At 48.7% G+C, this 26865-nt stretch overlaps 3 protein-coding genes; 1 reads left to right on the top strand and 2 right to left on the bottom strand.

The window, feature by feature from the left end:
- Positions 1 to 466: 466 nt before the first annotated feature.
- Positions 467 to 2261, top strand: GSTUM_00011528001 (uncharacterized protein; the record flags this gene model as incomplete). XM_002841961.2 has 3 exons in its annotated part: positions 467 to 1032; positions 1067 to 2009; positions 2089 to 2261. The coding sequence occupies exons 1-3, from the start codon at positions 646 to 648 to the stop codon at positions 2259 to 2261; spliced, it is 1503 nt and encodes a 500-aa protein (XP_002842007.1). The 5' UTR covers positions 467 to 645.
- A 1608-nt stretch (positions 2262 to 3869) lies between these two features.
- Positions 3870 to 4959, bottom strand: GSTUM_00011529001 (uncharacterized protein; the record flags this gene model as incomplete). The annotated part of the gene is made up of 2 exons (XM_002841962.1): positions 3870 to 4333; positions 4401 to 4959. 2 exons carry the CDS (start codon positions 4957 to 4959, stop codon positions 3870 to 3872), a joined length of 1023 nt encoding a protein of 340 aa, XP_002842008.1.
- Positions 4960 to 25433: 20474 nt separating this feature from the next.
- GSTUM_00011531001 (uncharacterized protein) lies at positions 25434 to 26074 on the bottom strand (the record flags this gene model as incomplete). XM_002841963.2 has 1 exon in its annotated part: positions 25434 to 26074. One exon carries the CDS (start codon positions 26072 to 26074, stop codon positions 25604 to 25606), a length of 471 nt encoding a protein of 156 aa, XP_002842009.1. The 3' UTR covers positions 25434 to 25603.
- Between the last annotated feature and the right edge of the window lie 791 nt (positions 26075 to 26865).

Raw genomic sequence — 26865 nt, forward strand, 5'->3', positions numbered from 1 at the left:
GCTAATTATTAAGCAAACTCTTTTTTTCCCATATCATACAAGTACCGGAATCACTACCGTATCCTCCTTCCCATACAAACTTTGAAGGCCTCTGCAGTGCCAACCAGGAGGCTCCCTAAAAAAAATCGCTCTATAAATACATTATAATATACAATTAGGAGGATTGTATAAAAGGGTTTTTGAAAATTCTATTTGTAGGTGTTGTTGCAAGTTGAAATATCTGTCGTCGGCCGTCGTGAGGGGGCACGTTGGGGGCTAGATTCTAAGGTGCCGGCACCATACCAGTACGAGTACAATCTGTGTGGTAATACGGGTTTCACTAGTTTCCCGGTCACCAAACCCCAATTACAATAGGTAATCACGTGAGCGTCGTCATCCCTTGTCAACTGAACCACCAGGAAATTCAGCATTTTACTCGGCTTCAACGTTCCCCTCTTCAAACATTTTCCACTCCTCCCTTCCACTCCAATCACCACCCTTAGGATCTAAACGATCCAAATATCCGCCAGCGATCGTCCAGTGGTCATCAAAAAGCTTGTTCCACCGTATCGCCCACCAATCACGATTGATTGATCCAGCCCGACATCGAAGGTTCCCCCGCAAACTAAATCTCGTGAGCGAGGACAATAGACTATAGAGGCAGGAATGCAACCACACACAGAGGAAGACATTCTGAGCAGCTCTTCCGAGGACGGGTTTGATTTATTGGCTCCGGCACCTGTTCCGAAGGAGTTGCCGAAGAGCTATGCTGCAGCGGCACCTGAGCCGGTTCTGCCCTCGGGGGATTGGAACATAAATGATGTGAGCGGGGATGGGAAAGTTGGGGGAAAATTTTATGCCTCGGAAATCGCGAAACCGCCCCATGGGGGGCGAAGGGGAAACGGTGTCAAGCGTTATCATGGTGATGACAAGGAGTATAAGGAGCCGATGTCGCATCGGAAGACTGGGGGAAGCTCAACATCGCCGGATGGGTACGAAACGAAGGACAAAACCCCTAGGAGGGGGAAAGGAAGATTGGTCTCAGGCGACTACGTAAATAATAGACGGTTCGTTTTTGGTCTCAAAGCCCGTGTCGAGCAACCTAACCCGTGTCGGTAGTATCCGTTTCGCGCCTCTCAACATCCCACTCAAACGCCGTCTCCAGACAACCGCGGTCCTTTGGCACACATTTGCAATCGCAATTTTCGTCTCACTCTTTTGGTTCCTGCTCGCGATACCCTTGACCTGGCCGCTGCTGATACCCTACCTCATCTACGTCCTATACTCCAACTCCCACCGCGACGGTTCATCCCCGGTGATCCGCTCCTCGTTGTTCCGCTCACTTCCCATGTGGCGTCTCTTGACGGGCTACTTCCCACTAAACCTCCACCGTAGCAGCCCCCTCCCCCCAAACCGAAACTATATCTTCACTTACCACCCCCACGGGATAATCTCACATGGAGCCTTTGGACACTTTTGCACAGAGGGCACAACTGGCTTCGAAAAGCTCTTTCCCGGAATAAAAAACACCCTCTTAACCTTGGAATCCAACTTTCGCATCCCGTTCTACCGTGAGTACCTACTAAAGCTCGGCCTTGCCAGCGTCTCCCGTCGCAGCTGCGAAGCACTCCTCCGTGGCGAGGGCAAGGCAAGGCAATCGTGGCTAGCCAAGAAATTTTTCAAATCCCCACCACCGCAACCCGCCCCCGGCGGCCGTGCAATCACCATCGTCGTAGGCGGTGCGCGAGAAAGTCTTGAGGCGATCCCGGGAACCATGAAGCTAGTCCTCAAGCGCCGCCGCGGCTTCTTGAAAATAGCTATTCGCGAAAACGCGGGTGTGGTGCCAGTATTATCATTTGGCGAGAATGACCTATACGACCAAGTGGTCCCCAGCTCCAATTCACTCATCAGAAAACTACAGATGCTTGTTAAGAAGACTGCAGGATTCACCGTTCCGTTGTTTCATGCTAGGGGTGTGTTTAATTATGATGTGGGCTTCCTGCCATATAGAAGAGAGGTGAATACCGTCAGTAAGTAACTCCCCCTTGTCTGTTTGGTTGGCTGGCTGGTGGGGTGGGTAGTGTGGATAGACATTGATGACGTGTGCAGTCGGCCACCCGATATTCCCGAAGCAACAAAGCGACTCTCCAAGGGATCCGGAAGTGGATGAGTTACAAGAGAGGTACATTGCGGAGCTGCAGAGGCTTTGGGATGAGTGGAAGGACGTGTTCGCGAAAGATAGGCAACCTGGGGAAGAAGGGGAGTTGGTGATTTTGGAGTGAAAGGAGGGGAAGGGACTGTAAAGGATAAGAAGGGGTATTTATTATTATTATTAATTTTTTTTAGTGGAGTTTATTAGATGGTATCCGTTTTTCTACTACAACATTACTCAAGGCGTTTCAGGCGTAATCTGGTTTATTGGTAGCGCCGGATCGTTTGGTTGGTGGGTTGGTGGGTTGGTGGGTTGGTGGGTTGGTGGGTTGTGAGTGTTGCAGTGCCATTGTAGTATAGTGATTAGGGTGAAGTATGGCATTTGTTCTATGATAAAAGGTTATGCACTGTATATTATTATGTAGCGGGGTGTAATTAAACATTCGTACTCTAGCGCGTATCACTGATTCCTACGATATCTCGATCTTTTAGACACGGGGGTTAAAAGAAAAAAAGGTGAAAATCATCACTGTTGAATGTCACAGCGAGTAAGCCAACCAAAAATTTAGCACATCAACATACCCAGAGCCAAAGCAACCCCTATGATAACACAACACTGCCTTCCGAGCCCGATGCCACGGCACCCCGTGTCGTCCACAGTCATCACACAAGCACAGCACGGTGCGGCAGTGGTGGTGCTCACAGCAAGAAAGAAAGAGATATTCAGACAACACGGTCATTTCCACCCTTCCAGTGGTGAACAGTAAGTGAGCATCCGGAACTCTACTATCACCCCCTCCCCACCCCCCGCGGAAAATCGGGTGTGAAAAAAAGAAAGAAAAAAAAAAAACCATAATTTTTCCTTCCGGTACCATACCTATGGTGATATCCGCAAACCTCTTGTCTCTTCCATCCCTCTTTTCCTTCATTCCCCTTCCCAACACGAGGCGCCAGCATGACTCTATTTTTTCTTTCTCCTATTCATCCCCCCCGGTACTCAGCGAGTGATTATTTGTGATACCCATCGCAATATTCCGTCGGAGCGACGAATGTCTCAGTCTCAGTTTGAAACTTTTTTTTTTTTTGACAGAAAGTGTATTTCCGTTTTTGAAGGGGTGTTTTCCCCCCCACCCATTACTATTATTACTATTGCTACAACATTATTTTTAAAGAAAAGATGTTTTCGCACATGTCGGGCGGGGGATGTGGAAGTGTAGTTTTAGGAGGCGAGTTGGTGGTGGTGGAATTGTTGTGCTGGGATATAAAAATTGCGAGTGGTTGTGGGTTGGTATTCGAGTACGTAATCAGGGGGATGCGAACTCTTGAGGTATCATACGGGGGGTACAGTACTTCGTGTGATGGTTTTTTGAGGGGGAAAGGGGTTGATGGAGGTTCATGGTATTTCTATGGTAATTTATCATAATATTATCACAAAAATTTCATGTGCATGGGGAGTTCGCCTGGGGGGAATATCTTGATTCCAAGTTTTGGCTCCTATTTTGAAGTTGCTGACTAAGATAGTTGTTAGAGATGTTCATCAAATTAAGATACCAGTACTAAAAATCCGTCACTCCATTCGTCCCTACTAAAGATCTCAATAAATAAGGTGGGGGAAACAAATTAACGAGAGATAAAGAACATGTCAAGTCAGATAAAGTTAGATCCCGAAAGTGAGATGAAAAGAGTGTGAAAAGAAAAAGAAAAGAAAAGAAACAAGAAACAGGACATTAAGAACACAACTAGTAAGCGAGAGCTTCCCTCATAGCTTGCAAAAAGCTCTTCCCAGAGACGACATTCCCCGCAGCTTGGACCCCATCCCAAACCATCACCCCACCAAAATTCGGCAACCCGCGCACCGCGGCCACATATTTCTTCATATCGTCGTGCGTCGCATAGCCCTGTCCGGCGGCCGTTTCGCTTCCCGGAAAACCGGCGAAGACTTTTGTCCCGCAGGTGGTGCGCGCGGCGATATTGGCGGACCAGGCTTTGAAAGAGTTGACAAAATTGCCGAGTTGGCAGGCGGGATTATTGTAGTGCTGGATGAATAGGTAGTCTACTTTATAGACGGCCTCGTCGAGTGATTCATCCGGCATAGGACATTGCGGGGCCGCGGATATGTAGTACTTTTTGGTGCCGGTTTTGAAGTTTGCACGCAGCGTTGAGATCAGTTTTGGGTAACCTTGGGAGTCCTTGTTTTCGTTATCTAGACAGATACCGCTAGTTAGACTTCCTCGGGGGGAGCTCTTGAGGTGGGTAGAAGGCAGGCTTACCAATATCGAAACCGTCGATTAAAGCACTGCCGAAGGGCCTCTTGCTCTCCAGCCCTTTGCCTTCACCGAACAGTTTCCAGAGGTTGTCTCCGAGTTCTGTGGCGGAGTTATCATCTGGCAAGGAATTACCATTCGCTTCCTGGCCACCAAGACTCAGGAGTACCTTCTTCCCAGCAGCCTGACAGGCGGCGATATCCTTCCCAATGTTAGGGCAACTGAGCAAGTCTGTCCCAGGGATCCTGGTATCGCAGTAAACACCCAGGTTCATGCCCGGAAGCCCACCGGCGCCTTTGTACACATTCACAAACGCCAGGACGACCACATCGACGTTAGTATTCGAGCAAAATTTCGACAGACTATCCTCTCCTAATTTGCCAAACTGGCCAAAGTAGGCGACCGTTTGGGCGGGTGTTGTCGATTTCCCTGTGGGGAGAGCAGTGTTGATTGGAAATCCGACAGCGCGGGCCCTGAGAGTTCCCATGGGCAGTGCTGCTGCGCTGGACAGGCCGAGTATGGCCAAGAGAAGGGTCAGAAGAGTTTTCAATAGGAATGAGGTCATTGTAATGGTAAAGATTGTGATGAGCACGGCTCTAAACGAGTGAATTGCTGAATAGCTGGTAGTGAGCACAGCTCCGGAAAGGAACGTGATGCTGGAGCGAGTGACTGGTGAGAACTGAAAAGATTGATAGTTATGGACTATTATTATTCGGGGGATATATCATGCATTATTTATACACTGCACTTTCCAAGCAGATCCAAGCAGACTAGAAGCACAGTGGTACGAACAATCCCAATTCACTTCTCGAACTCGGCGCAGGGCTACACTGTGTGTCACTATCAGATAGACTGGGGTAGGGACTCCCATGGTACCAAAGTGCAATTGAAAACCCAAAGTTACCACCCCCAGTTACTCAGACCCACGGATTTGGCATCAGGACCACCTCAGCCCCAAGAAACCATTGGTTATACCTGTGTCCGCCCCGTTAGCAAGAGTGTCACTCATCTAACATGCATCACAAACCTATCCCTTTTCGCTAACTTAGCCAATTGAGTAACACCAATTTAGTTGAAGGTAGTACAGTACAGCCGCATCCGTAAGGTTCTTGTACCCTTTCTTGTACCCCAAGAACAATACCCATCAATAACACCAGAACAGGTGCCTCCTATATAACTCTTCTTGGATGCCTCTGGGGACACCGTACAGTAAACAAATTATCATGATTTGTCTCTTACTCAATAATAGAAAGAGAAGGCTAGCTAAGCGTCTCCAAGGGTTAGTAGTACCCTGGAGGTGCAGGGAGTATGAGAGCTTTGTACTCGTACTCGAGTACAGCACGAGTAGCAACCCGTAGTACGGTACTTGTATATGGAAATAATTATCTGAAAACATGGTTACAGTTACACGGCCACCCAACCAGCGAAAAAAAAGAAAGAAAAACCCTGCCTCATCTTCAGATATTTTGTACCAGACAAAAGTACCTCGCTGCTTAGCCTTGCTGATATTTAAGGTCTACTCGTAGAGGGATCCCATCCCCTCCGAGGAAAATAAATAAGTACCGCAAGGTACTCGAGTAGTAGAGCGCCATACCGTAAAAGAAACCCCCTCCAATTTTCTTTCTCCGTAGGTCTCCAATATCCCCGTAAATCGCAGCGTCAGCCCATAATAGGTTTAGTTTGGCGAGTTAGTGGAATTGCGAAAACCAGTTGATGAAATCTAGCACAGGTAAAGGACCCGGGCGTACTGTGTTAGGAAACAACCGATTCTTCCAAAGGACTTTTGCCTCTGAGTCATGAGAGTAGCAGCTGACACAGATAGCGTATCACGGGGGGTCAATATGGTACTCGGGCACAATACAAGTGCAGTACGGTACGGTAGTCACGTTTTGTGAGTTTGTACCTGTACCTGCTTAGACTCCGTACTCCTTTTCTAGAAATATGTGATGGTATTCCCAGGTCAGGTCGTGCTTCGGTCCAAGGATCACCCATCAACCAGTCCTGAAGGCGGTTTGCAGTGCGTGGGATACCCACCCAACAATGAAAGTTGGGCTCTTGGGACATATCGGCCCGTAATTTATCCAGTCCGTAACTGTAAATACTTGTAACAAGAAGTTGTGTAACTTAAGCCCCCAGGCTCACACGGCTTAACCCACACCTCCGGGTAGGCGCCCGGAGATGGCTTGTCGAGGCCGGCGCTTGAAAAAAAAGTGAAGGACTTTTTGCCTCCCTAAACGGCCGGATATTACTGGGAGGCATGAAGAAAATATACCGTAGTTTATGATGGTATGGAGATGTGCCGGCACTATGACAGAAGCATAGTGAATATTAATTTGCATCGAGAGGCACTCACAGTAGCTGCACTCTACTGTGCAAACCAAACCCCGACCAGAATGCTGAGAGTTTGCGTTGACATTGGAATTTGGAACCCCCCGCCACAATGTCCGTTAGCCAAGAAACGTTCGTTGCTCTCAGCATTGTCCAATAGAAGTCTGAGATAGTTACTGTACTGCGGTTTACTCGTAGTGTCTTGCCTCCCAAGAAGTGGTATGATAGCAAGCGAGTCACCAGGGGCTAACCCGCATGACACGACATCGGCTCAGACCTCATGACTCCAATGAGACATGGTGGCACTGTATTCAAGTACTCGAGTAGACCACTAATCCCTCCATCCCAATCACGAGTTCCCCAAACTTCTTACCGTGGCCAAAAGGCGAACCTTTTGTTTGGTCGCAGAGGGGTTGGTAGTTCATCGGATGGAGGCTTGTTAGAGGTTGTTGTGTTTGCAGGTTCCTGGTCTGCTCTTGTCGGCGCATTAGGTTAGCGCAATCTTGTACAGCACTGTACTGTACTGTACTCGAGTAGTGTAACCCCTGACCAAGATCTCACCTTTTTCCTCGCACGCAGATGTGGGACGATAGGAGACATCCACCGAACACCCGTAGAGTCGGCCGACACTAAGGCGTCAGTTCCCCTACAAGCAAGTACAAGGCTTAATTGCCCCGATACTTCAATCGTCTGTGCCCGTAGATCTGGATCAATTTTTCTTAACTGCTGAGGCACTCCTCAACCGACTGCAAACTGCTCGGTGTTTCGACTCTTGACTGTCTACCCCGAACAGTAACACGATGGTTAGCCCTCAGGGGGGAAGGGAAATATTCAGAATTCTGACTACGACGCTTGGCCGGCGAGCCAATCACGGCATTATACTTAGTGTTCCCCCCATGCGCGCCATCGTTCCCACAGGGTAAACGAGTATCTTTAGGGCCAAATGTTGGCAATAACCACCAAGTAGACGCTGATGGTGATTCTGATACTGCGCCCGGCACGCCTCTTATCTCAGCCCAAACGACACAGCGGCAATCAGAATATCAAACCACAATTTTCGACAGCCACGCTAAAGGTTGGCTTGCTTGTGCCTGTAGAGTACAGTACTCGTACACGAGTACTCGGGTAGATAACGGAATAATTTTATCTCACGTCAAAACAGCCAGAATTACCCCTTTTGGATTAAAGGGGGCGCACCGGAGCAAAGAAGAAAAAAGAGAAAAAAACTAATTCCTACCGTATCATAGCCCTCCGCCGAAACATATAAAAAGAAAAACACAACTAACCTTACCGGGAAAGGCAGCTCCAATGACCTACGGGTAGCTCGAGATCCAATTATTCTGGTTCCTACCATGGGTGGCCGTGCAGGGAGTTGTCTGGTTGGTTACAAGTACAGTAGTCAGTGAGTTGGGTGGGAAGGAAAAAAAGGGACATATCGTACCGGGACAGTTATGCCTCAGGTACAGTACCGGTACTAGTACCCGAGCGCAGTGCCGGAATACTCTCGTATGTTCAAGATACCGATAACCCCACTAACACCATCGGTACCGGTATTGGTACTCGAGCTCCATTGCATTATTGGATCTTGGCAGACCGGGTGGAGAGATACGAGATGCACTACCGTAATGCCTCCATTGAGGGGATGGGCTCAAAGTTTTCTCCAGAGGTAAGGTTTCAAAACTCAGTTCTCGTCCTTTTCTCTGGCCTCGGGTTTCCTGGAAACAGTGGCTTGATGCAGTGCCGGGCACCTGGACTATTTTCAAAAGTGCTGAAACTATCAGTCTCTGTCCCAAATCCCGCTTTTAGCTCTCCAAGAGGTCCTATGGGGAGCAGCGTGTGTGATGATAATAATATCACATTGATTTCAATTCCATGAGTTGCTGAGACCCTATTGGTGACCGCACATAGGGGTTTTCTTGAATAGATTGGCATGAGTGACACAAGGTGAAATGAAGGAGGGGAGTGCGCATGTATTGATGGTATCACGGAGTGCGTGTTGCTTGGCGAAATGTGAGGATGTATGTACCGAACCAGGGAAGGTTAGGTGTGCTGGAGGGGAAGGGGGCATCATTGGCTTGTTCAACAGCTTATTCCTGATATGATCTGTATTATTTCCCGAGTGAGCTCGTTTAAGTCCAGAGGACTGATCTTGTCTACTGTATCATGCCGGATGTAGACACTTGTACCATGTTACGGAAATTTTGTTCACGAAACGGCGAAACATAGATGCTTTTGACACTTTGTTCTCCCCGGGGCGCGATATGCGAGGAGCAGAGAAGTGGTCTAAGCTGCCTGGAAACAAAACATCACTCTGGATCACTCGAGATTCCTTTCGTGACAATTCAACCGGATTAAGCCCTTTTCCCAATTAGCCACATAATCTTTCCTTCTGCTGGCGAAACGGAGGGAAGGAAATCCAAAATTCAATAAATAAAACAGAAACCCATGACTCCGCAAAATCCACTCTATCAGAAGCGGTTCAGCCAACTGCCTATAGGATACCGGTATGGTGAATTAAATTTTGATGTTCGACGCCAAGCTGGCTGGTCTTCACACAGCAGGATATCATACTTGAGGAAACCTGCCGACCGTTTAAGCCTCCTCGCTCACCTTTTTCCCCCGACACCACCGACGAGCAACTGCGCCCCAACCATCAAACACTGACCCCTAAACCACAGCATTTTCTCAACCTCGCCTCCGACTGACTGAATACAACTCCGTCCCCCCTTCCCATCATCCATCTCAACGAACAATGTCCCTTCCAACACTCCCGACCGAGCTCCTCCTCCTGATAATCTCCCATCTCCAGCCCCGCGATTTAAAGCATCTAATCGAGACGTCCAAAAAACTCCACATCATCCTAACCCCACACCTGCACCACCACGCACTACAATCTAAAAACGGGCTAAGCGCGCTCTGCTGGGCCGCCAAAAAGGGTCACATCCCGCTCGTTAGCCTGCTGTTGTCCTGGGGCCTAGCCGTGAACGATGCGAGCGGGCCGTATAAGAAGACGCCGTTGCAAGTCGCCGTGACTTGGAATCGAGAGGAAGTGGTAAAATTACTCTTATCCCACGGTGCGGACCTGGAGGCCCGGGACATTCGGCACGAGACAGCACTGCACACGGCGGTCGAGGCCTGCTACACCCAGGAATCCATCGTGAGGATCCTGCTGGATGCGGGGGCGGATATTAAGGCTAAGAGTAGGACCGGGTTAACAGCGTTGCACTTTGCCGTTGAGAGCGGCGATGCTGGGATCACACAATTGCTATTAGAGCGGGGGGTTGAGGTGAATGCGGCAAATGTATTCGGTGCGACGGCGTTGTACAGCGCCATGCAACTCCGCCGACCGAATACCCTCGTTCGGTTGCTCTTATCCTTCGGCGCGGACCCTAATCGCTTCCACCCCGGCGAGACCAAGGCCCCGTTGCACCTCTCCATTGACCGCAGAGACCTTGCCATCACAAGGATGCTGCTGGAAAACGGTGCCTCGATCGATGTCGTTGACCTCGATAACGGCGACACGCCCATTCACCGGGCTATCAAGAATAGCGACGGACGCATGTTCAGGTTGTTGCTGGAATTCAATCCTGACATGGAAATCCAGGATAGGAGTGGCAAAGACGCTCTCGCCGTCGCCCGCTATCGCGGCGAAGGGGAGATGGTGGTGGAATTACAAACAAGGCTGGGATTGGGGGTTGTAGAGTTGTCGCTGAGCGAGGTTGATGAGGTTGTCGAGGTATAATAATTGAATTCGGTAGCAATACGTGGGGCCTATTGTTATGTCGGGACATGAATGGCTGACTGAAAAAGGAGATTTACGATAGTCTGAGTAGTCCTTCATGACACCAGAGGACAGGTTATCACTAAGGTTGCTCCTTCTGTTCTTGCTGTCGCGTTGGAATATCTCACTGATTACCCACCATTAGGGCCTACCTACTTCCCCTCATCCCATAGACAAAACAAAAACACAAGGAGGAGCGACAACGGCAATTTGCTCCACGATCAAGTACGGGCTTACCACGGAGGACTCTTTCACTTCCGAAAACAGGGGGAATGGGGTTTTATCTATCCTTCTCTTCATCTCTATCTCAATTGGGCTTTATATAGCATGGGGCGGAGTTCAGTTCAGTTCAGTTCAGTTTGTCATCATAGCGATTGGGTGTTTTGCCGAATACAGTACTGCACATGGATACATGCAGTGGCTGCGTTTCCTTCTTTTGCTTTTTATTGCCTTTGTCATTACTATTACCGGTATCATTATTATTTCTTTATGGATGGGTCACTGCTAGCGGGTTGCTGTAATGGAACCTGCTTTTATGATTGGTGGGGTTCCCTTTGCTTTTCAGAAGTTGGGTAGACCTTGCGGCCAATTTTGCTGGCTGGCTGATTGGTCGGTGCTATAGTCTAGGGATTTGAGAGATCTGTGGTGGTAGTTAAGATTGGCTTGTTTGGTCTTGCATAGTAAACCATTCCAGTGGGTTTGGGTTGTAGCACACCGTATCAGTCGCTCCGCGCTGTTTCTCTCCCACTGCCGCTGTGACTGCCTTGTTCCCACCAGCACCCAGCACATAATACCAAGCCACCCTTACCCCGTAGATCTACCAGACCCAGCACCGTGCCGTACGATATTCCGGTTCCCAATCATCATTCCCGCGTGGCAATGGGAGGGTAACTAGGGAGGAGGTTTTCGTGCCTGATCTCGGACTGGGTTTACTTTACGTTCCACCGTAAATTTAGCTCATCTCCAGTTGGCCCTCAACTCCAAAGGGTACGATATTCGAACCCACTGGTGAATCATTGCTTGTTGAAGATTAGGAGTAGACAATATTATCTATCATGCCCGACAGCTAATGAGAATTGACAACTATTATGCATTCAAAGGCTTTCTCTGTGTACGGGAGAGTGGATCAAGCCACAGGGGGCTGATCAGCACTTCTCAAGTTATGGCGGAAATTCTGCATGGGGGGGCGTTGCCGGATACAATTCTGGTCATCCGCGCCCTGATATTCACTACGGCCATCGCGACTGCGCAGGGACTGGGCTACCGGTTATTGTGCGGGAGGGTGAAAAGGGTTCACACCATCAGCGATTCGCAAATCGTGAGGACCAAATCACTATCATTTGTCTTGGGAGCCACAGAATCTATAAAAATGATAATACGGATTTGAAGCTGGGAGGGGTGAACTTCAATACTGGTTTCAAGCTACATATATTTTTGTTTAGTATGGTATAACGTAGTTTTGGCCGAGAAGTTGTGATGCGTGATCATTGCAACTCAAACTGACCACGCTTGTCCGTTGTAAGGGATGTCTGCATACAAATTTCCACTTGGTGCACCGGTATTCTTGCGGCAAAAAAGTTTCTGGGAGTACAAGAGCGGGCCGTTGAAGGTGGTAAACTGGTTTCTTCCGCGTACTGGCGCTGGTCTCTCACAACGTTGCGGGACTCTCCGACACTCGCCCATTCGCCGCTGGATAGATGTGCACACTAAAATAGTGCTAAAGCAGTTGTGCATTATGTTGCCTGTACTCGAGTAAAGAAACATGGGTTCCTATGTCGGCGCATCTCATTCCTCCGTCCGGAACGCAATATGCGTAGACCAGTAGATTTAAGCCCCCAGGGAGTGCCAGCGCCGAATTAAGCATCTCTTTAGCGTAAATTTTCCTATGCTCACCCTGGATACACTGGCACTTGCATTCCTATTTATTCAACTCCTACTAAGACTGACGCAAACTGTGTTCAATGACCGTCAAAGACTAGACGGAGTAATCCCGAAAGCGGAAGGTTCCACTCTAGGGAGTAACCAGCGATTCTATCGACATTGTATGAGATCTTGCTCGCTGGGTGAGATAACTCCGGTGACTTTGTGCACCGCCTGCCCTCCGGTAGCCGGAAGGTGTGGTGTCGCGTATTGTAATTTACTATGGTACTGTAGGGGTACTGTTAGGTCAGGTTTCAGGCGTTGGAGGGACGCATTGACATACTGTGCAAGGCCCAATCGGCCTGGTGCCTACCGGTTCGGGCGGATTGGTTACAGCTTCTTTTATAGTCTTGAACTTTCCGCTTCCAGATCTCCTTTCTTTACTCGCATACTTTCAATTCGTCTTATCATGTTAGGTTGACCTGTAGGCAGGCACGGGGAGGTTAGGGATTACTTAGACCAAAGTGTTTGGAAGCCGGCGGTACTCCTAGCTGCTTGTTGTATGTACTATAGTTGTGAGATATCCAGTCATTCGGGCAAAAGCCGGCGCAAGTCCTCCACCCTCCTACCGTATTAGCTATAGGGGCTGGGGGAAACCTTTGTCGTTCGTGAACGCCCGTTTGATCATGGATCCATGGACCTGAGAGCGTTATCGATCTACAGCCTTGAGAGCGCTATCAAGATCGGCTGGGTTTGGTAGTTGGAGTTGTTGGTGATAAGAATGCTGGTTTAGGTGGGCGTGGGGATGAAGCGGAAATAGCGGCGGTATAACACAAGTTACCGGTAATCTGGATGGCTGCCAAGAAGCACCTGGGATGATGCCAGTATTGCGCCTTAAGCTGACAAATGGGCTTGGCATGATCCACTTTAAATTTAACTACGATAGTCGAGTATAATACTTTGTACATAGCACACGGTCCAGTATTCGTAATCTCAGGGAGATCTCTGCGTTATCATACCTGGAAATGTCCCCGGATTACAGACGCAGAACAGGCCTACATATGCAAATAGAGCAGATTGTTTCCATTTCCCAGCCTCAGTCTATGCAGTATTGTCGGGCAAGCACCCGTGTACCGTATCCCCAGATGACACCGCGCTTATGTAAGCCGAACGACCTTTTTTTGGATATCTCGCCAGTATTGTAGAGTACCAGTGTGAACAAGGCATGGATAAAATTTTGCATACCGTTGCTGGAGGTTGGACTGTCTGAACTCACAGTACATCACTTTGGCGACTATTGGGGTAAACTTATTCGAGACGACTTAAGAATGCGCCAAAGGAAGTCATTATCGAGGTTAAGCACTTGCACTTTCAAGTAACTTGGCCTCGATATTGCACGATTTAACAATGGAATCCCTGCGTAGTGGCTCAGTTGTGCTTCCACTATTCTCGCGTCCAGAGGATAGAGAAGCCTTGTCATTTTGGGCTTGAGCTGTTTGCCCAGATCAAGTACAGGTTATTTGTAACCGGCGGTGCTTTTCATGTCTGAGTGTTCTGAGAAGGTGCGCGGGTGGTTTATCGAAGAAGCCAAGAGCACGGTATGATCTCGGTGACAAGAGAAACGCACTTCACAGGTTTTCAGCGCAGGATTCCGGTTTTCAACTGGACAATCGCAACAAATCCCCTCCTCCAAACTTTGAGGATAATACAGTGGGAATAGGGATTTTGAGATTTTGAGCGTTTCGACAGTCCTAAAGATTGATACAAAGGCATATAAAATCGTGGTCTTGGCATGGATTCTAACCTTCCCCTCAGAACTCAGACGCCTAGATTTTGTATGATAGATCGATTCCGATAGCCAACGTTTAACTATGTGAATCTTTAAGTTAAACTCTCTATCAAAAGAATTATGGTTCCTTGTTGCTGGATAGGCGTGTACCGTATTGAAAATAGATGTTTTGTATGATGAAAAGCCGGGGGAGGGGGAGGGAGAGAAAACAATTTCTTTTGTCGCCAAGATGGCAAATGAATGTCTGGACCCTGGATCCCCGCAATAAATTTATGTGCTCTCTCTTGCTTGCCTACCGGGGTTGGATCCCACAGCTCGCCAATTGCAAGAATGCGGTATGTGTCTGTGGCCCAAGTTACGGCAATTTACCCGAAATTTATATCATATTATAGCACCATAGTGCCATCAGATATGCTATAAATGAATTATTGTCCATTCCGGGTACTTTTGTTTTTACATCGAGTACCGGTACGGCACTAAAGTATGGTTATGCAAAGACCTACTCAGTAAATGAGCGAAACGCTGGAAGTGAGCCAACGGCTATTACCAGCACTTGAGCGCTGCAGTCCACGGGAGTAAGTGCCGACACTCGAGCCTTCGGGTGGGGGGCTCTGCAGGCGGTTGGCGGTTAGGTGGTCTAAATCTTGGTGATTGGGCTATTTCACACCAAAATGTGCAAGGGGCTCACTTTTCAATTGTTGGTGGCTCATGGAAAGCGGATCTCCTCACCCAAATTCCTGACTCAAAGTCATTTCGTGTGCCGCGGTACCGGTATCTCATGATTGATTTGAAGCATATCTATTACTGACCGAAGGTCCTTCAAGCTTGTAAGAATTCTACAAGAGTAGATCCTAAATTCCCGGTAGCAGCAGGGACCAGAGGTTAGATACCGGAGCAGTGGTATGGTATGGGTCATACAGCGCTTGTATGATGTGTACTGTACAGTACTGTATGATACTGTAACCATAACCTCGTCCGGGTCAGAGCTGCTGAACTGGACAAGGCAAGAACTGAAGAGCCGAGCATATTGCGAGGATAGTTACTGATTATCATTTTTTTCCTTCCACCTTTCTCATTCATGACACTGGGTTGAACCTCATGCTTTTCCATTGTTCCAAAATTACCTCCATAAAGGAGGATGACTACCCCTGATCTGTGCCATGAATTCATTATCTACCCCTTGTACTCGCACTATCGCTTAAATGCCCTTATTGCCATTAAATTACCGTAAAAGCCCTTTCGATCTGATATCACCGTGGGTCTCTAGCATCCCCCTAGATTGCAGCATAAGCCAGCGATACGGGTAAGTTTAGTTTGGAAAGTTGGCGGAATAGCGAGACTGCCGGTAATGAGATCCAACACAGCCAAAGGGTTCAGATTACCGTATAAATTTACTGTGACAGGAAAGCACTGATCCTTCTCAAGGACTTATGTCCCCAAGTCACGGGATTAGCGAGCTGGCGGAGATAGTGAATCTCAAGAGCTATGATATTACTGTAGTGTGCTTGCGCTAAGATAACTTCCCTAGCAACTTCTCAAAACAGTGTTCCAATCTTTGGCGAGCTGTAACATGATGGGAAAGGGTTCGAGGATAATCTTTACATGCTGGTTGAAATCCCTTTAAAATATGGAATTTTGGTGTCAATATGCACCAATCACCGAGCTTTCTGTCTATCATACCAGCTTTCCTACTGTAGTGCGGGGTATCGTTGTTGTGCTGCGGGTTTGCGCCCGGACACTTTGCCCTCTCGCAAAAGGGTGGTTACAGTACTGTACCCCAAGCTCCCCAGCCCTTTTGCAACCTCGTGAAACTTAAACACCCATCAATCATATGGATAATCAACAATCAAACATGCCCTCCTCGAATCTCTCCTTTACCCAACCGTATGTTATTGGAATGTCTGCTGTATATACTTGTATTTGCGCTTAGAATCGTTGTTAGTCGCTATGGTTCCGGCGCCGGGGCCAAAAGCTATTCACGGTGACAGTAGCGGCAACTCCGGTTCTTATAGTATAATAATTATAACACCACCAACTTCGGTAACACCAGCCACAATCACTACAACCGTGTGGAAAAAAGTTTGTCCCGGTACTATGCCAAAATCTTACAATGGCTATACATCTCTAGATACGAGTCGCACCGGGGTCGGGTTTATGAGCCGGTTGAGGGAACGTGCATTTAGGTCGCCAAATATCCAAAGGTTGGGGAAGAAAACGTCGGGCCTCCCCTGGCTATCAGCGGACCCAGGTTGCGGAAAATCCGTTATCGCTTCATTCCTCGTGACGAATCTGAAAATCCACACGAATTCAATAGTCTGCTATATCTTTTTCAAGGACGACAGAGAGGAACAGAAGAGCGCAACATTTGCTCTTTGCGCGATACTACACCTTTTCGTGCAGAGAAACTGCCTCTACAAATATGCCGAGGCAGCGTTTAAGGCAAAGGGCAAGAATTTTGCGGCGGAGATCGATACATTGTGGCAGGTTTTGGTTGAGGCGGTAGCCGGGGCAGGGTGCGGCGATGTAATTTGCGTATCGGATGCGTTGGGTGAGTGCGAAGAATGGACTCTAACTCAGCTCATCCGTCATGTGGCCAGTCTCTCTGGATCACAAGCTTCTAATATACCATTGAAATTCGTTGTTACGAGTCACCTGTACCACAAAATCGAGAGACAGCTTTGCTCCAAGGCGACAACAATCTGACTGAAGGGGGAGGATGGAGTCGATGCTATCACCGCTGGCGTTACCCGCGCTATAGATGATGGGAGAAAGGAGCTCGAACCTGTCTGGGAAAATCCTGGAGGATTGGGATAATTCTGCAATCTTCTCAACTTGTCCGCCGACCAGGGATCCCCCCGGGTTTTCCTTGTTCCCGAAACTTCGAAGGATAGTGAGGACCACTTGCGGGAGGATTTTACTAACATTGTCTCCACTGCTCTAGGTGATCTGGCAGGCTTTTACACTAAGATTCTTGTTAAAAGCACAAAGCCCGACAAAGCCCGGCGGATTCTTCAGATGGTGGTAGCGGCCGCAAGGCCTCTTACTCTGGGGAAAATTAACATCGCACTTACTATGAGGCGGGATCACAAGTCTGTGAGGGATATCCAAGGCGACCCCTACCCCGGCTTTGGAAAGACACTGAAGAATCTGTGTGGGCTTGTGCGGGTTATTGATTTGAGGGTCTACCTCGTGTACCAAACTGCCAAAGAGTTACTAATTAAAGGATCTTCATCTGGCCAGGAGAGCAGGCAGTATACACTGTGTCCCAAGAATTCTAACTTTATATTGGCTGACATTTGTATCTCCTATCTTTTGATAGAGGTGTTTGGAAACGACCCATTGGCGGTCAACACTCATGGAACCGGGGCAAGAAAGCGCTTGGTGACTATCACCAGAAATGCGGCATTCTCGATTACGCAGCTAGGCACTGGGCAGACCGCTTTCGAGATCCGCAAGATCAGCAGATGAAGTCATTCGAGTTTACACGGCTAATTTGCGAGGCCGGATCTAAACGTTTTCTGTCCTGGTTTCAGGCAGTGTTCCCAGCCGTCCAGTTCGTCCGACTTCCGGGTAGAACGGGACGGACTACGGCTTATAGTCCGTTGTTTTGAGAGTGCTAGGAAGGACTACGCCCAGGAAGGTGGTGACTGGATGGACTGTAGGGGACTGTAGTCCTAGTACTTGGACTTCCCGTACTAGCCGAGTTGAAATCATAAACTTTGAAACAAATTACTATCACCTCATGAGACATCACTCGTCCCGTCCCCTGAGTCCCAAGGCGTCCTCCGCCATCCCCTGTAGTCCCCCGCCGTCCCCAACCATCCCCAACCTTCCCTCACAGTCCGTGACCAATTTTTTATAGAGGTGTTTTATTGGAACAATTGTTTCGTGTCGGCACTTCTACGCTAATGGACTTGGATTGTCCAAACAAAGTTTCGGTAAAGAAAAGCTTCAAATCCGAGTAACAAAAATGATAAATGAAAATAAAACGGGAGGATTTTATGAGATAATAACATTCTATTCCTTCCACTCTGCCAATCCCAATATCCCTGATATCGATTCAGAAAATGCATTTAACCTGCGACATCACTCATGCTGTCCACCACCGTCCCCCACCGTCCAACCCCCCTGCATTGAACTAAAATGTCTCACCCTGTAGGGCCCGCCGTCCCGCCTAAGGACTGCTGTCCTATACTTTGACCGCCCTGAACGGTTTAGAACACTGATGTGAATTGACCTGGCCCTGGATAGATCAATTGCCGTTGAGATAGCAAGACATACGACGGTTTAATGGGCAAAAAGTGGACTCGGAGCAAAGAGGCTCTTGTGTACCGGCAGAGATATATTGTGGAGGCTGGCGTTAAACTGGAGCCTTTCTCAACAGGGAATCAAGGTAGGACTATGAAAACTTGTTAAATCCACTCTCCGAAATCTCAAAGCAAAATACAGTTAGAACAGCAACTCGACTTATCAGAATAGGTTAGGAGATGAGACATACCAGATAATGAGATCAAGCTGGTTCACAATCACCGGGTTAGAGGAAATTCAAAAATTAAAATTCTGAGCTGCGTTCTCTTTCTCAGATCGGAGGTAATTAGGGCGTAATAGGAAATTTCCGTACAATAGAGTATATTATATTTTCTTATCGGGACTGGTTCAGTGTTACCAACCGCCCGGGGGACTGCCAAGAGCCCTGGACGGGACGGGACTACTATCTGTAGTCCGTCCAGGGCGGAACGGCGGGCCCTACAGGGTGAGACATTTTAGCTCAGGACAAGGGGGATGGACGGCAGGTGACTGCAGGGGACGGCCAGGGGTGGTGGAGGACGGTCGGGGACGGTTGAGTACTGTAGGGGACAGCGGGGGACGGCGCGAGTGATGTTTCACGAAGTGATAGTAAATCGTTTCTGGGTGTGATATCAATTTGACTAGTACCGGAGATCTAAGCGCTAAGGCTATAGTCCCCTACAGTCCGTCCGGTCCGGTCCTCATCCTCCTGGGCGTAGTCCGTCCTAGCACTCCCAGAAAGACGGACCGGACGGTTGGGAACACTGGGCTGGTTAAATATTTGGCCGTTGCAGAAGATTATTTGGGATCAATCATGACAGTAGAAAGGACAATTCTGCAAGATCTGTACGGGCAGGCGAGTCTCTAATGGCCCCCTATGAGATAAAGAATTTCGTCATTTGATTGATTATTTCAAAACATGAAAATTTAATAGCATTAAGGATGGAACTTACTATACTTCTACTTCCTCTGATGATTACTTGCGCCAAAAACGTGGATAACTGATGTTTTCTTTTAGGTTTTTGATCGAGAAAGCCTTGTAGTGAAAAATAGGTGGGAAAGGTATCATATGGTGAACGTGGCTCCCAGAATTTATATGTGGGTTCCAAACAAGACTTCGCCAGTCATTATCATACCTTATCCACTAATATTCCAGCCGCTTCTCCTTCTGCCACTAGCCTCTTCCTTGGATCCCGTTCCTCTCCTTCAACTTTGTCAACATCCTGTCCCCTTTGGAATTTCAGAAATGCTTTTCACTCACCCCACAAATGCTTCATGGCCAATGTAGATTCTCCCCCCCCCCCTAAAAATAAAAATATTACCTCTTTGATACTTGTTGGGACCCTACAACAACCATCTCTCCCAGAAAAAGTGTCCTGGTCCTCCTTCGACCAACTCTCTAGGGCAGACTTCTTATCTTCATCAGAAGAGGAGGGAGCAGGAAATAGGGGTGAAACTTACTGTTTGATAAAAAAAACTTTCTATCTCCACTCCTTACCCTCCAACACTACCCAGAGACAGTCGAGGAAACGGGGTGGGGGTAACCACATTAGTACAAGTAGATCTAAGCTTATTACCAGCACTGTTCCCTCCCCAGCAATATATCTCCATTTCTGCCCTGTCCGCCATTCGCTGTATTATTGGTAGGCAGTTCTGGAACACTGGGTGGGGAGGGGGATTGAGAAGATGGGCGGCGAGGAGGAGGAAGGCGGAGGGGAGGAGGGGAGGAGGGGAGAAGGGTAAACAAGCATTGGAGAAGAACGATAGTATTGAATATCCGTAGTTCTCTGTAAGCTTTATCGAGCCGGTGTTTGCGGAGCCGCTGCTCGAAGCAGAAAATTATTAATTGCCGCCGGAGGGGTTAATTTCTCACGAGAGGCATGATATACCGCCCCCCTCCCCCCACACCACAGGCATAGCAGATGCTAAACTTCAAATCCGGCCCATGGACAATCTTAAAACCGGGTACGATGCAACCCCCATTGTCGCCAACACACCTTGTCACTCGTGCGCACATGATTGCCACCGCCAACCGGCAGAGCGGACCGGCCAGTACTCACTCTGGCATAAGTAGACCGTGACGGCAAGGTATTTGGTGTGGCGAATAGTAAAGCCACAGTGCAAGCATCTGCGGGACTTACAGAGTTACCAGCGTATTCCCTGGTCTATCACCAAGGCAGGCCAGGGTTTCCGAACCCTGATAACGCGGGGGGGGGGGATCATACGGAATGCTGTTGTCGAGGGCTGGTGGAGCGAAAGGGATAGACGGATGGTGCGGGGTTGGGAGGGAGAGGTTGCGGCAATGTTGAAGGAGGGGGATAGGGGCTCATGCTGCGTGGATAGTGGGGGGTGGTGATATGTAGGCTTTGGTTTGCGATAAGGTCACCTAGGGCCGGAGTTAGAGGAGACAGTTGGGGTGGAGTTTACGAGGTATCATGGGCAGATAATGTCTTCTTTTTCCCCCCTTTTCCCCCCTCCTTCCAAACCAAAAATGCACTCTTACGGTACTCCTGGGAATGTGCTGTACGATACATATCATACCGAAAGAAATACAACCGAGTGCTCCCGCATGACCACACCCTCGCGCAAAGCCGAGCCCCAGCACAACAGATCTGAACCAGTATGACATGCCAGACCTTGCCGGAAAATCCGATAATCCGTTTCGAAATCGACAAGCCTTACCCACCCACCCACCATCCATTTCCCATCACAGCCCATACCTAACCCTGCACTTTACTTCCCGTCCGTCCCTACCGTAGGACTGAACAGAGCATAACAGATTCATGATACGTTCGCGCATATAGTAATAAACAACTCAACTGGCTGGGAGAGAAAAAAAAACTCCAACGCGACGTTTCGTACTTGTGCAGTACCAGTACTGTACACCAAGCGGGAGTTTTTCGAAACATGCGGTTGGCGGGGCCATTATCACCAACTATTATGCCCCCCTCTGGTTGATCAAGGGGCATGTATAATCATGATTGTCAAGTCACGTTACCACGACAACCAACCAATCAATCACAGGGCTAACTAATAATAATAGCAAACAACAACGGCGAACCAACGACCCCCTGTCTGTGTCTGTTTCCCGACGCAGGTACGAAAGACTCGGCACAGGACCGAGGAGGAAGGGGGGATGTTTCATGGACCGAGAGTTACCGTATTCTCCGGGGGGTGAGTGGTGAGTGGGGGCGAGGTGACGAAACTGGTTTCTACTGCAGCGTTACACTGCCAATGTGGGCCCCGTTATGGGCAGGTGCGGTAGGTACTTTGTAAGATGGTGGAAATAGGAAAGGGGAATTTGAGAAGAAAAAGTTCAGCTATTCGTTGGGATTGGCTACAGAGTACAAGTACGGGTACGAGTGAAATGCCGGTACATCGCTCCTCGGCGGGTGGATGGGGTTGGAAACAGAGTAAGGGGGTGAGGAAAAGAAAGTAGAGTGTGAGGAGGTAATTGGATGAATGAATTACCCTTCCGGATCCCACGATGGTGACGAGGGGAAAAATACTGTATGATAGAGATACTTGTTACAGGAAAAACAGGTACAATACCCGAGCACTCGACATCGAATTCTGTCCGATGAGCACATACGATTGGCTATAATTCGCCTAATTCTCATTCTCGGGACTTGTTGCTTGTAACAAGTGGAGAAGGGGGGTAAAAAAAATAATTTCAAGAGGAAAAAAGAAAAAAGAATAATAATATTTACACAAGGCGGAATACCCTAGCGATTTGAGTCCAATATACCCATGCTTCTCTTCTGCGAACTGCTCCCTACGAAACTCTGCCCCTCGACCGAGATTCCCAGTCCTAGACTTTCCGCCGACGAACCGCTTCCTTTTCGATCCCAACGCCGCTCGTGCGACGAGGAGGAAGTGAGCACTGCTTCTCCCGTTCGTACCGTACCTGAGAAGCGCACTATTCTATTCTTTGGTCTGCGTTTCTCCTCTCCTGCTAGTGACCCCTCCACCTCAGACCTTTTCGGACCGATAGTCACTCTCCTGCTGTGTGCCAGTCGGCCAAGCGGTGCGGTCCCCAACAACAGCCCCACTTTCTCGACTTCGCCGGGGCCCTTCGCCCTCTCCTCGCACCCCCGAATTTCCATGAGTCGCCTTCTATAGCTCCCTCCCCAGACAATAACTATGATGGCAGCGTACAGCATTACGGCATATACGACCCCCCAGACTAGTACACCGTCCGCTTGTTTTCTAACTCTTAGAAGGCAGTTCTTGATTTGTTCCGGCGTTGCTTGGCGAACAGGAGCGTCGTGGTCGAATATCGAGCCGGTGCTCGTAGTCTTTTCATAGCATTTCATGATTTGTTTGTTGCGAAAGGAGAAGTAGAAATAGAACCATATGATAGATGCCACGAGCAGGAGTATGGTCACTAAGATCCAGGTGACCGTGAAGAATAGGGCCGCGGTCGGTGAGCGGCGCCACTTCCCCCACATCAAGACGAAGCCGAAGAGACAGGTTGCGCCAAAGAAGATGCCCCAAACACATTGGAATATTATTATATAGGAGGTAAAGGTTATGTTGTCGGTATGCATTATACCCTTCCGCTCTAATGTGCCCAAGATTAGAGTGCGTGATAAAACAGGACGGACCTGTTGGGGAAAACATACGTATGAGCCGGTTGACGGACCACAGTAGCGATAACAGCGCCAGTATCATCCCCGTTGTCAGAATTATCCTCGCGCAAACATCCAACGGAACCCCGCAACATAGAACCTTCACTGCCCTCCGACTCCATTTTTTTTTCCCGCTAGCAGTAGCATGCTCATCCCCATCCGCGGATGCCAATGTATCACCTCCCCTCCCCTGCCCCTCCGCTACCAATGTACTATCTCTCGGCGGATCCGCTGGATCGAAGCCGATATACAAAGGATTTCCAGCATCAAGATGTCTTTGTATCTTCTTCCCCAAAGAATAATTTGATGGCGTGGACGAATGACGCTTCGCGAATGGAGGGCGAGGAGGGTTAAACCCATTCCCTCCAAATGTTGGCGGATTACTGTCGTCGGTCTTCCTGTCGAGTGGTGTCATGAGCTTCGATTTGAGCATATTTATCGTTGTCAGCAATGTCGACCTGGACACTGATGTATTGACAACAAGCTCAGAATCACGCGTAAAAGATAAAATAAACGAGAGCAGTGCAGCTTCTGGCGACTTGATGAGGAGAAGCGAGATATCCTCCCCGAGTATTGGTTAGGGTAAGTATTAAAATATTACTCTCGAACCAGCACCTACGCTGCAGGTGAATTGAAAAGTTAAAAACAAGAAGGGATGCCAGGCGCAGCCCGCAACGACAAAGCGAAAGCAATAGGATGAGAATAAGAGAGAAGGCGAGGTGAGTTTTCGACTGGGGAAAAAAAAAAAAAAAATCCCCTGGGAGAAATATTTCAAGTCATATGTCCAAATGCTACCCTAAGATCCGTAAGATGTCTCAAAGATTGGTATGATAAATCAAGTTATATCCAGGTTTGGTGCATCCTGGAAATTGCAATACCAGACCCGGTCCCAAGAATTCACCAGGAGTTGAATGGGGGGGTTGGGCAGAATACCATAGCGGTCGAAAGGGTGGAAGAAAATGTTTAAAAGGGAGAGGTCTGAGCCATAATGTGAGGAATATATGGTGTTGGAATCTTAACACCCAATGAGGGCGATTGCATTCGAATGCACGGCCCAGTGGAATCACAGAGCTCTGACCTGCATTTTTGAGGTGGAACCTGCCACCCTGAAACGCTGGATGAGACAAATCACTCCCAACACACTAATGACCAACAGAGTCTGTGCTACAGCGACAACCCCAATCCTAGGTACAAGACCTTCCAGAAATCTAATGCGGTAGAATATTTCTTCATACAATATTAGCGAAACCTAATCCCGATTCTTCAGGAGGAGGATGTTATCGAATATCGCAATAACAAATCCTCAGAGAGCAACCGGCTAAGTCTTGGCAAGCGCCAGGGCTAAATGATTCGTTAGCGCCATAAAGTGAAGCCAAAGGAGCAATAAGCCGTGGGGAAATTGTCCCACGAGTGAAATGCCTCCTATCGAGATGAGGACCATGGTACTAGAAAACCACTTTCTGAGTGGTTGCTTTCTCAGATTAGCAATATGTCTCGCAAAGTAATCACTCCCCCATCCCAGGCAAAACCACTCAGAGGATTCGAAACGAGCTACTTGTGAAGCACTTGCAGAGTTCAGCGATGCCGGTTCCACTTACGGCAGCGCCTGCTTCTTTGCTCGCCCTTTGCAACCTTCCGGATCCTATCCTTGAAAGGTTCCTAGGCCTCCCCGAGCTACAATCTAATCTTATCAGCGATCGGTAGATCGGTAACTGAATATTGGTGAGGAGCATATGATTACAGTGCCAACTCCCGGGGCAGCATAGTTCTGCAGAGGCGCCGGGCTTGAGAGCCTATGCCTGTTTGATAATGAGTTATGCTGCTTCCTCCCTCAGGCGGGTGTAGATAAGCTTGCGAGGGAGACCCCGCGCTGAAGAAAAGAAAAGTGGGGTATCATTGTGCAATATTCGTATCCGGCCCTTAAACACTTTTTTTACCCATAATGATTAAAGCACAGGGAATCGGTAGGAAGCGCGACGCTCAAACAAGCAGACAAACAAAAGTTATCATGGGCAGACAATGTTTGTGAGCAAGCGTTTCATCATCGGGGAAGCTTAGGGTACGAGGAGGCAATCCAACCGACATGACATGAATTACACTGCCGCTCGTATTCCAGATACCCCAGCGTGTAGTACCTGTGCAGCACAAGTACTAGTACAAGTACAACTGTCGTACCATCTAATGGCAACCAGATCTCTGTAACCTGGGCTTTCGACAGAATTCATGTTCCACAGGTCTGGGCGTCTGTCTGCAGGATTATAGAGAATTCTTGCCTTGCACTTTTAGATATGCCCTCCAAACACCGCTCCTATCCCAGATATAGTACCTGGCAGGTAGATCTTGGAGGTGCAGTGGCTCCACAATTATCAGTTTCACCTCCCTCAGGTATTTACTTAGTTGTTATCGATAACTGGCGATTGTGATCTTGTTATCGACGGCTCGAACCGTACCGCGAGCACTGGCAGAGGCAAGCAATGTAGAAATAAAGCATTGAACATACAAAGGTCGACCACCCCATCCACACGACCCCCTCTTAAAGGTACTTCCCCTTCTCAGAATCGGCCCCATCTCGGGCACCCTTCCTCTGCTCCTTCCGCTCCTCCGCCCTCCTCTTGGCCAAAACCGAGGCCCGCCTCCTCTCCCCACCATCAACCTTAACACCCCTCTTATGCTCCTTGAGCACGACATCCCCATTAAGCACCCTGTACCTCTCCCTCCAGTGCAAGATGTACCTCCGATCCCTTGGCGGCTCAACACCCAAATTTCGCAGTTGCTTGGACGTCAGCGAGAAGAACTGCTCCCACGTCTCGAACTTTGGCGCGTGCTGGATTGTGTTCCGACCGATTTGTTTGAGGAATGTAGTTACATCTGGTGTCCTTTTGGTTACCGGGGGTATGGGCGGTCGTGGGAGGGACTCGTGGAGGCGGCGGGTGAAGGCGAAGAAGAAAGGTCGGGCGTTGGAGAGGAAGAGTGTTGTTGAGGGGAGGCGGGGAGCGGCAAACATTTTTCGCGCTGCGCTGTGGAGAGAGAGGTTGGTTTGTCAGTGGAAGAGTGAGAACAAGCGCGTTGACTGGAGAAGCATCAGAGGGCGGCGTACAATCAAGGCCTTACTTCCCTCGCGGATGTTGATCAACTGTAAAGAACAAGTGGTGATAGATTCAGAAGTGCCCTGTTTTCAAAAAGAGAAAAGAAAAGAAAAGAAAAATTCAAGTCGCACTAACCCAAAATAAGCTTAGCGCCCACGTAGGCCTCCAAAACCCTAACCCTGCATATTGCCTCTACCTGCAAGCTATTGTCGCTAGCTAGTCCTAGACCCGGCCAGGTGTTAATTGTGGACAACTGTGTCACAGTATGATGCTATATCTTTTCACACCCAAGCATTAATGCCCCCCTTGCGGCAGAGTGCAGCAGGCAGGAAGGCAAAGCCTGATATGAACGTCAGCGGCGGCAGGAAAACAATCCTCAGCTAAGGTTAAGGCGAGATTACACTGTGCTTTAACCTGGTACGGTAGGTGGTTGGCTGGCTGGTTAGGCGCCGTTATGTGAAGGTGGGGTTCTTCTTTTCTTTGCATTTTGGGTGATAAGAGGGTGGGGTCTCCAATGGGAGCTGTGTTGAGACCGGCGCTGTACCATGGTTGATGTGCTCATGCATTATCACTCGCTAGACACGCTAAGTTTGGGCTATGTTGTGAAAAAAACTCAGAAAAGCTTTCGGGAAACCACAGTAACCCATCCGACAACTTCAACTCGAACAGCTTTCGGTAACTCCTAGAGGGACTGAAGGGAAGAGCCTAA

This window comes from Tuber melanosporum, assembly GCF_000151645.1.
Source record: "Tuber melanosporum whole genome shotgun sequence assembly, scaffold_87, strain Mel28".
Classification (NCBI taxonomy): Eukaryota; Fungi; Ascomycota; class Pezizomycetes; order Pezizales; family Tuberaceae; genus Tuber; species Tuber melanosporum.